This window comes from Poecilia latipinna, unplaced genomic scaffold (assembly GCF_001443285.1).
Source record: "Poecilia latipinna isolate Pla-1442-1.1 unplaced genomic scaffold, P_latipinna-1.0 Scaffold1317, whole genome shotgun sequence".
NCBI classification, from domain to species: domain Eukaryota; kingdom Metazoa; phylum Chordata; class Actinopteri; order Cyprinodontiformes; family Poeciliidae; genus Poecilia; species Poecilia latipinna.
In genome coordinates this window covers 30468-40529 of record NW_015113933.1, presented here as the reverse complement: position 1 = coordinate 40529, position 10062 = coordinate 30468, and the positions used below count along the sequence as shown (strand labels likewise).

Sequence of the window (10062 nt, the reverse complement as noted above, 5' to 3'; positions counted from 1 at the left end):
GGACAAAGCCTCAACGGACGATGTGCTCAGCGAATGTCTCAGACAATGGGGAACAGAGGATGAGGTGCTGGAGGAACCATCATGAGAGGACAAGCCCCTACATGGGATGTACCACCGACAAATAACTGAAGTGGCTGATATCAGGAAATCCTACCAATGGCTGGAGAAAGCTGGACTGAAGGACAGCACAGAGGCCCTCATCCTGGCCGCCCAGGAACAGGCCCTAAACACCAGAGCAATAGAGGCTCAGATCTACCACACCAGACAAGACCCAAGGTGTAGGTTGTGCAAGGAGGCATAACAGCAGGGTGCAAGATGCTGGCAGGGAAAGCGTACATGGAACGACATAACCAAGAGGCAGACATAATGTACAGAAACATCTGTGCAGAATATGGACTGGAAGCCCCGAGGTCAAAGTGGGAAACACCCCCAAAGGTGGTGGAGAATGACTGAGCTAAGATCCTGTGGGACTTCCAGATCCAGACAGACAAAATGGTAATGGAGAACCAACCGGACATTGTGGTGGTGGATAAAGAACAGAGGAAAGCCGTTGTGGTGGATGCAGCAATACCAAGTGACCACAACATCAGGAAAAAGGAGCATGAGAAACTGGAGAAATACCAGGGCCTCAGAGAGGAACNGGAGAAGGCCTGGAAGGTGAAGACNACAGTGGTGCCTGTGGTCATCGGGGCCCTCGGGGCAGTCACCCCCAAACTGGAGCAGTGGCTACAACAGATTCCAGGAACAACATCAGACATCTCAGTCCAGAAATGTGCAGTTCTAGGCACAGCCAAGATACTGGAGGAACCCTCAAGCTCCCAGGCCTCTGGTAGAGGACCCGAGCTCAGAGGATGAAAGAGACCACCCACGGAGGGTGAGAAGGGAATTTTTTATTTTATTTTTATATATATGTGTGTGTGTGTGTGTATATAAAATGTGACAATATAGTTGTGAAGGATAAATTACCCCTTTCCACATTGTATCTCTGCTTTTATTGCGGTCTCCATTTCCAGGAAGGTCCACAAGTGTGACGTGTTGGAGAAAAGGATTATCTGGTACCCTGACAGTCACACACTTCACAAGTGGCCAGTACCACTTCTTTATTTTGTCATAGTCTTCGTTTTTTGCAGCATCCCTTGTATATTTGACAATATCTGTAGATAGATCCTTAGCCTGCAAAACATAATAGTAGTCATAATATTAGTAATAAATTATGACAGCTGAAAGTAATGAAATTCTACTGTAAGCCTCTCATTTTCAATTGAGAGGGTTACAGTAAGCTCTATGTGCCCCACCTTCATGTAAACATGTGCATGTATTATTGTATGTATGTATCAGAATTGTACAATTAAAAAAATTATATAATTATGATATGTACACATATATTGCTGAATTGATGCAGGAAATTACTGTTAAAACCTTTGCATCTTACTGATTCAAAGATCAAGGTTTTGCTTGTTGAACAAAGAAATTCTGGAATTTCTTTGAAGTACTTCGTCTCCATGAGTTGTTCGCAGGATTTTTCCTTCCATTCATCTTCATACAGAGCCGACAGCTTATCAGCGGCATCATGGTGTTCTTCATCAGAATCATCAACATTGTCTTCCGTTTCTTGATTTCCTTTCTTAATGATAGAAAACAGTGACCCCAATTCATCTTCCCAGTCCTAAAAAAATAAAAGACGAATTGCTTTTCAAGTGACGTGTAAAATTACAGAAGTAACATTTTCATCAGACTTTTGTAAGTATATTTTTAGCTTACTTCAGGTGAAATGAATTCAATCTCCGCCTCGTATTTTTCATTTTGCCTGTTACCCTCCACTTTAATCATGACTGAGGTGCAGGCACTGACACTTCCAGAGGGCAAAAGATTCTTCTCTTCAAGGACAGCATTTATCAAAGACGTCTTTCCAGCTCCAGTTTTACCAAACACACCAACCAGCTCCTTCTTTTCTGTCTCCAGATTCTTGATTTTAGTTCTGTAGAAAATGTAGCCATTATTGAGCAACTCAGCTTTAAAGTGTGTGTCTACACATAAGAAAATATGGGAAGGTTTAACAAAAGCTCAAATGTAAAAAAAAAGACAAGAAAAACAAGAAGATGCAAACCTTTTAGTAGTCTGTGAAATTGCATCTGTGAAATTGCATCTGTAGATATCCAGGAATGTTTTTTCTAGTTTAAAAAATTTTTCTTGGTTTATTTTCAACTTAAAATCTACTTACTTCAAGATCTTATTGAGATCACTGTCATCTTGCAACATGGCATAGATGTCCCCCATCGTGTTTCTCACTGTATTTAACATCTTTGCTTCTGTTTCTACAAACAGAAGCAAAGATGCAGAGCTGTAATTTAAGTATACCAATATTATTATTTTTATGTTGGTACAATGTGTATAAAAAGAAATACCTGTTGACGAATTTGTCTCACACTTCCTTTTTGCTGCTGGTTGTCCTTTGCTGCCCAACTGTTGGCCAGATTTTCGTTTTCCTTGTTTTAAAAAACAAAAAGTTACTCGTATTGGTTTATCTTCAGCAGTTGTTTTAATGTCAATGTGCATGAAAAGACTTTGATCTTGTATTTCTCACCTGTATCGCTTGTAGAAGGTAAAACCTGAAGATGAACAGAAAAGTTTGACTAAACTTAAAAATGCTTTTCCATTATAAAATTGTTTAAAGTTCATAATGTTTATTTTATTACACTGGCATTTTCATTATACTAATTATACATTTTCCAAGTAGACTAAAAAAAACATAATAATAACATACGTATGATGTCTTATGATTTATGAGATAAAAGATGAATGGTGGCCATGTCAAAGAACTATATATATATATATAATTATTCCTTCTCACCTCAGTCATACCAGTTTCTTCTTCACCTTTCTGGTGACCCTGCAAATAAAATAACCTTGGTAAAAAGCTTTTATAATTGAACACTAAAGCTAAGTAGCCATATCACAGATGTTAGGATAAAATACTTCACTTTAAACTAAAATAAGAATATGTTTGACTTACATGTGTTGGAAAATGATTTGGGCTCTCATTTGGGGTTTGTTCTGCCTAGTGATAAAATATTTTTCCAAATCTGTTCAGTCTTTATTATCAATGGAATATTTTTCAATAATAATAATAATAATAATAATAATAATAATAATAATAATAATAATAATAATAATAATAATATGTAAAAGCATATATCCACACTAGTGAAAGTTTTTTTTTTAAAAGCACAGGACATACCTTTAACCGTCTGATTAACTTTTTGAATTTTAACCTTGATCCCATTTTTGGAATCAACTTTTCGATGTCTGCATCCTGAAGCATATAAAAAGTTTCTGTATCAATCCCTTCATCTGTAATCAAAGAACATCTCATTAGAAATCAGTCATGCCAATATTTGAAGAACAGTTTGTCCTTTTGTCCTCTGGGAGGCGCTATGTGTCCTTAAGAAGCAGAATAAAGTGACTTTTTACTACAAGAACATATTCATGGTCACATTTATCTTTGTGTTCAAAAGATTATTATTGTAATATATTTAACAGGTATTTGTGAATCGATGTATTTTTAACTTTCTTGTAACATTATCCTATGATGACAAAAGTAACAGTGTAATTCGTTACCTTTAAATACTTTAATCAAGTCACTCAGACCAGCCTTGGCTAGTGTGTCACGAACAAAGTCATCCATGACCAAGAACAGAGACTGGAAGATAAATCATAAAATCATAATGATATATTTTATGTATGTATTGTTTCACATAGGCATTTAAATTTTTAAATTTGATCAAAAAGAAACTCACCTAGAATGAATGAAATTATGGCTTCAGGCTTCAGATGAAGAAGAGAAAAATTGTCTGAGAGCTGTTTCACAAAAGGAAAGTTGATTCTTCAAAGTTTGACATTCAAAATAGTGGACAGCAAGGAAATGAGAAACAGGAAGGTGTGGTTTGGTTGACAAGAAGAGGAGTGGCAATAGAAAACAGCTAGAGGCGTCCACACTGCAAAACAAACTGTTTGAGTTTAGCCAATTCAATTGGTTCAGAAATATTCTAGCAGATATTAAAACTGTATGAAAGATGGACACAAATTTAAATTATCTGGTCTAAAAATAAATAAATAAATAAATAAATCAATAAAAGATAAAAACAAAAACATTTCATGACAAGTTCTTAATTTTTACTAAGTCCATACATTTAGAGACACATTTATTCAAGATTAAGTCTATAACTATTTCTTATATTTTAAGATTTTTCAATAAAATTTTATTTGAGTTCTTTGCAACATTATCAAGTTTTCTAATATCTATCTTTTACTGCTATTTATGTTTTTAATAGTTTGGTAAGTCCTACTATTTTATTGATAATCCTATTTCAATTCCAAAATTCCTAGTTGTTATTTCATTATTCCTCACTCCTCCCTCATTTACTTAATTTGTCTGATGTTTTAATCTCTTTCATTTCTTCATCTGCTCATTACTTGGCACTATAAAAAGTGTTCTTGATCACTCTCTGGTTCGCCATCAGAACCACTCGTATATCTGTTTCCTGTTGGGACTTGTCAAGATGAGTTACAACCAGAATTAAAACTGACAAGTGAATTTCTCAAAGCAATTAGTACAAACTAGTTTAGTTGTAGTTCATTCCTCAAAAAAACAAGAATAAATGAATATTTTGAGAAAGTCCCAAGGCAGAGGGACTGTTGCGGTGTGTCTGTTGGATCGATGGCATGACTGGGCTCTCTGTCGAAGTTTGGAGTTCTGTTTGTCAGGGATGTAACAAGAACAAAGATTACACTGTACTCACAATGAAAGAAGAATTTGTTTTATTCATGGTAGAGATAATAAATAGCACTGCCCAAAAAGAAAGGAAAACTGAAAAAAAATTAATATAATTGTGGAAGCAGCTCAACTATATCTTAAAATTAAGAAAGGAGAGAAGTCAATCTTCTCAACTTCATTCATACATTCCAGAAATTTGGTTTAAGCCTCAACTAGATTTTATAATCCAAGTGTATACAGCGATAAGAAATCACAGTAAGAAGAGACAAGGTGGGGTAGTATCAACCTATGTGCAAAATATTTGGGAAAGAATTATGAAGAAATCTATAATATTGACAGATTTGTGTGTAATGACCCAAACAATGGGGTGATGACTTTTAGTTCTACAAGGAATTCCTCATTCATTAAATTTTACTTTTACGGACATGACATAAGTTATCAATCGATCAATCAATCAATCAATCAATCAATCAAATTTTATTTGTGTAGCACATTTCAGCAGCAAGGCATTTCAAGGTGCTTTACATAATTAAAGAAGAAATAAAAACAGTATGTGACATTAATAAATAGATGAAAAGTAAAGATAAAAACATTAAAAAAACATTAAAAAACATAAGAAACAAAAACAAAACACACTTTTATTAAGGAATTTAAGAGCCTGTCGTCGCCGTACTCCGCCAAGTTATGCCAGTTATCAAGCAGCAGAGACTTGATGCATGTCCAAACATATTTACAGCGTGTGGGAAGGAAGCAGAAACTGCTACTTGGAGGTGGAAATAATAGTAGTGAACATTTTGATTCTGTGTAGAGAAATTCACCAAAACAATTGAGAAAAACTAACATCCAGCCAAAGGGATGTTTTGCTCTGCAGAATGTCTTTCACATGCATTGTTGTAGAGTCAGACCACAACATCTCTGTAATTTTGTCTATAAATGTATTTGTGATTTTGTCAGATGTACCAGAGCTACTGACGTTTGGAAGAAGATGAAACTAGACTGAATAGTGGTAAAGTGACTGTAAATGAAATTAGTTTGTGGTCACAGATGGGCATTTCTAATGCTGTACAGCTAGAAAGCGTTAAAGCAGAGCAGCAGACAAGATCCAGAATGTGACCTTGGCTGTGTGTAGAAAAGTCAACATATTGCTGCATTCCAAAATCATCCAACAAATATTTAAAGTCGCGTGTCAGAGTCTTGCTGAATTTGTCCATGTGAATGTTGAAATCACCCACTACGATAATATTTGGGGATAAGGACCACAAAAATGTTAAAAGAGAGGAGAAATCGCTTAAGAATGCCTTGTTGGGTTCAGGAGGGCGATAGATGGTGGCTAAAATGGTGGGTACTGATAAGTGGATTTGCAGTACTATAGATTCAAAAGAGTTGTAAGTGGGGACACTGACAGGAGATACAAGCCACTTGTCTCTGAAGAGCACTGCGACACCGCCTCCTCGTCCAGAGCGTGGTTGGCTGATGTGAGAATACCCGTCTGGCGCTGCCCTGTTTAAATGTGTAAGATCGTTTTTCTTCTGCCAGGTCTCTGTCAAGCATAAGAAGTCAAACTGCTTTTCCCTCAAAAGTCCGGAAACGAAAGACTCTTTGTTGGTGAGTGAGCGGATGTTTAACAAGCCAACAGAGACAGTGACGGTGCTGAGAGACTTTATGCTGGTCCTGGCTGGGTCAGAGGTCACATTGTTGGCAGTGAGGAGACGTTCTCTCGGTCGACCAGGTGATGATGACGACAGGGATCTAATTGACCGGGAATCATCTCGGGTTGGACACTGTTCAGATCCAGAGTTAATGTAACAGTGTGAAAGACATACGATAAAGTTTTATCTTTTAGAATTTAACATTTTACAAGTTTATATATACCTTTTATTATCAAGTTGGTGTTAAAATGATGTGAAACAATTTGCATTTGCTCATTTTAGTTAAAAGTTTAAAAGTTAGCAACGGGTAAGGCCAGAATTATTCATACCCCTGGGAGGATTATACTTAAAAAATGTAATTGTCTTTAATTGAATTAAATTGATAGGGAAGGAAAGACTAATTTATTAATGCTGTAGTCCTTCCTTTGTGAAATGAATTGCTTCATCATTCATGATATTCATGAAAAGAAGTGAACAGAGTAATCGAATATTATTTCATATTTATCCAGTGTAAAAGTGTTTATACATACTTGTGCAGGACAATGCTGCGTCCGTGGATTTCTGCTTTGTTCTTCCTGTTGACAAGTAATACATCAGAAACCCAAAGTACATCCAATAAAACAAAAGCTACACAAAATGTGCGAATGTGAGATATTTAGATTTATTTTAAAGAAGCACTAAAAAGCATCGAGTCACAAAAGCAAGTAACACATTTTCATTAGGCTGAGAATGAGCAACAAAATGGCATTAACCTGGGAATTACCTTTAACAGCTGGAATCCCTTTTTGAATTGGGTCCTTTGGTCCACGTTTGGAATCAGTGTGTCAACATCTTGATCTTCAAGACAATAAAGACTTTCCATGTCCATTTCTTCATCTGTAATCAATAGATGTTCTTAGCCATGCTGATATCATTTAAAGCTGCTTCAGAATTAAGCTTCATGAACATGGTACAAAAATCATTGCAAGATACGTCTGCTGCAGTTACTGAGGTTTGTTATAATCTAAAATGGGCGTATAGTAAACACTTGTTAAAAAACTGCTACTTTTATTATTCAGGTAAATGGATCTAATTATAGCCATGCGATAAAAGTTAATAGGTCAATCTATGAAAACATAATTATAAAATCACACATATTCAACTTTTGCCTAATATTGAGGTTGGCAGTCAATCATATAGCAACATAAAGGCAACAACCATGCACACACACACACACTTCACCCTTAAAGGTTAATATCTGTGGTGCATTTCTATTCTAATGAAAAATCTAGAAAACTTCAGACATGCCACAAATGAAATATTAACATACTTGGAAAAACTAGGACTGAATTATGCCACTTGAGCTGACTAGTACATTATTACGAGAGAAAGCAAAACCTCCAGTGAGGAAATGCAAAGGTTTTGCAAGGTAACACAAAAGAAAAAAATCTTCGAGTCTCCTACGGAGCGCCATAAACAGTTAGGCACTAGAGGAACAGCTGTTAACTTGAGCAATTTAGTGACATCATATGAACATTTGCACAAATACATTATCCAAGTTGTTTTTTATCCAGCGACAGTACAGTGCAATACTTTACCTTTAAATGTTTCTATCAACTCACTCAGACCCCACTGGGTTAGTTTGTCACAAACAAAATCATCCATGACCAGGAACAGACACTGAAAGATAAATCATAATGATGGGATTTTATATATGTATTTTTCCAGCAAATAGGCATTTTGAGCTATGAAGTCAGATGAAAGGCTCACCTCGCAATGAAGAAAGTTATAGTTCAGTCAGCAGGAAGAGAAGAGCAAAAATGTTCAATTCAGAAGAGTCAGTGAGATTTCTGAGGTAAAGTTGATTCCTCAAAGGTTTACAAACAAAATGGCAGAAAGCAAGAGTTAGAAAAGAGGAACAAGTTGTGACATGTCAGGAATCAGAAAGACAAATGTGGAAATGTTGGCTGGTTGAAAAAAAAGAGGTGTGGCAACACTGAGACGCTTCCACACTGTTAAACAAACTGTTAGATTAACTAATTAAATTGGTTTAAGAATTTATGTGTGCAGATTAATCAGTATTTCTTTGAAAAATAGTATAAGTTTATCATTTAAATATGCATTAATTAAACTGACTATTAAATTACAACTAATTGATGAAATGTACTTATTTGAATAAATAAGTTAAATTCAAACTAATTATTTAGATTCTTTTTCTGATACATATTGCCCTTAATTGTCAAGATTGAAGTCAAGATGTAATACTGTTAACAGTTAGTGTGCACTACTTATCATATATGCTTGTCCTAAAGGTGTTCTAGTCCACTCCGGGTCCAGAAAGGTTATTTTGTTACTCCTTAAGACAGCTGTAAGTAACATTTATAAAAAAATATGTCTTTTAGATATTTGTGAAAATCACCACTATACCATGAAATTATACAGATTATCTGTGAAAAAACAAACTCCTCCATCTTATCCCGATGATGCTGTCATTCGCACAAATACACTGCTGTGTCAGAAACAACCAATCAGAGCCAGGAGGAGGATCTTGGCGCTGTTAATCATTCTTTGCATGCGTTGCTCATACCCTACACTTTTCTCTCTCTGATGATGACACTTTAACAGTTTTTCTGGAATGGTAAGTTATTTCTCACATTACCACATTCAGCAGTTCATACATGAGCATCATTGACATCGCTAAAACGTCCTGCTGCCTCTGGCTCATTGGTTGTTTTTGACTGGGAGCATTGCATTTCTTCAGATAGCTATAGCAGCACTGGGGAGGTGGAGCTTAATGTTTTTCACACGTTATCTGTTGCATATGCTTTCACAACATGGTGACAGTTTGAACAAATACTGATACAAAAACTGATTATTGTAAAAATTACTGCAGCTTTAAATTGAGCACTAAAACATAATTAAGCATATTTTTTTTACCCCTCAGCTTTGGAGCAGCCTTCCTGAAGATCTGTTGGAAGCTGAGAGTTTGGATGTTTTTATTGTAAAAGCAATGCTTTATGGTTTAACTTTTACATGTGATAGTTTTTTGCAATATTAGAAAGAATTCCATGATCCAATCATATTTGAATATTTTACATCCATTTAAACTTTTCAGAGTTTGGCAAGTTCTATAATCTTATTGACAATATTCTTATTTTGGATTTTATAATTATCTTGAATTGAGCATTTCTATACATTTTGTTTATTTAATGCATTTATTTTTGTAAATTTATCTTCAGAGTTTCCACAATTGTATTTCCTTAGTTCATTGTCTCCTTTCTCTTTCGTTTCATTCTCTACATGTGAAAAACTATGGCACGGTAAGAGGTCAGTTTGAAAGATCACATCAACATCAAACAGAGAAACCATTCCTCTCTGTTGGCACGCTACCAAAACTGTGAATCATTTCGCTTGGTTTGTTTCGTTTCACTATCAGCCTTGATAGTGAAACAAAAGTGATAGTGATACTTTGAAAAAACCCCACCCAAAAAATTCAAAGGAAGTGGTGAATATATAACGTATATTTCTTTTCAAAAACGAAACCATAAAACTTCAAAGGAAAACAGTGAGAAAAACCTGCCTAGGCGGTTTTTCATCTAACATGAATTAATAGCTGGCCCTGTTTTATAACATAACAACGGCACTGTTTCATAACATAAC

General features: G+C 35.5%; 2 protein-coding genes across 4 annotated transcripts in view; both read right to left on the bottom strand.

The window, feature by feature from the left end:
• Positions 1-4064, bottom strand: part of LOC106961631 (nuclear GTPase SLIP-GC-like) — a 10834-nt gene extending 6770 nt beyond the window's left edge. Inside the window, exons 1-11 of the mRNA XM_015055479.1 lie at positions 3798-4064; positions 3619-3700; positions 3239-3351; positions 3014-3058; positions 2852-2890; positions 2585-2609; positions 2406-2486; positions 2222-2315; positions 1762-1978; positions 1433-1666; positions 967-1173 (exon numbers count right to left, since the gene is read on the bottom strand). Of these exons, the coding sequence (XP_014910965.1) occupies positions 967-1173; positions 1433-1666; positions 1762-1978; positions 2222-2315; positions 2406-2486; positions 2585-2609; positions 2852-2890; positions 3014-3058; positions 3239-3351; positions 3619-3685 (1122 nt within the window). The 5' untranslated portion in view covers positions 3686-3700; positions 3798-4064. The remainder of the gene's footprint in view (positions 1-966; positions 1174-1432; positions 1667-1761; positions 1979-2221; positions 2316-2405; positions 2487-2584; positions 2610-2851; positions 2891-3013; positions 3059-3238; positions 3352-3618; positions 3701-3797) is intronic.
• Positions 4065-5543: 1479 nt separating this feature from the next.
• LOC106961633 (uncharacterized) lies at positions 5544-9244 on the bottom strand. Of its 3 annotated transcripts, none has more exons than XM_015055484.1 (5): positions 8173-9244; positions 8025-8082; positions 7187-7299; positions 6954-6998; positions 5544-6582 (listed from the first exon to the last, which is right to left on the bottom strand). In XM_015055484.1, the coding sequence occupies exons 2-5, from the start codon at positions 8065-8067 to the stop codon at positions 5740-5742; spliced, it is 1044 nt and encodes a 347-aa protein (XP_014910970.1). In that variant the 5' UTR covers positions 8068-8082; positions 8173-9244; the 3' UTR covers positions 5544-5739. The 3 variants fall into 3 exon arrangements, with proteins under 3 accessions (XP_014910970.1, XP_014910969.1, XP_014910971.1); XM_015055483.1 differs by having other exon boundaries at positions 8001-8082; positions 8173-9243; XM_015055485.1 differs by having other exon boundaries at positions 5544-6555; positions 8001-8082; positions 8173-9243.
• Positions 9245-10062: the final 818 nt, after the last annotated feature.

Excerpts from the sequence above, each read along its gene's own strand:
- LOC106961633 (XM_015055483.1), bottom strand. The coding sequence starts at position 8,067 with ATGGATGATTTTGTTTGTGACAAACTAACCCAGTGGGGTCTGAGTGAG. Across the intron at positions 6,999-7,186 it reads AGGGATTCCAGCTGTTAAAG|GAAGAACAAAGCAGAAATCC; the intron begins GTAATTCCCAGG and ends ACTTGTCAACAG. Across the intron at positions 6,583-6,953 it reads CGCAGCATTGTCCTGCACAA|TGTTACATTAACTCTGGATC; the intron begins GTATGTATAAAC and ends TGTCTTTCACAC.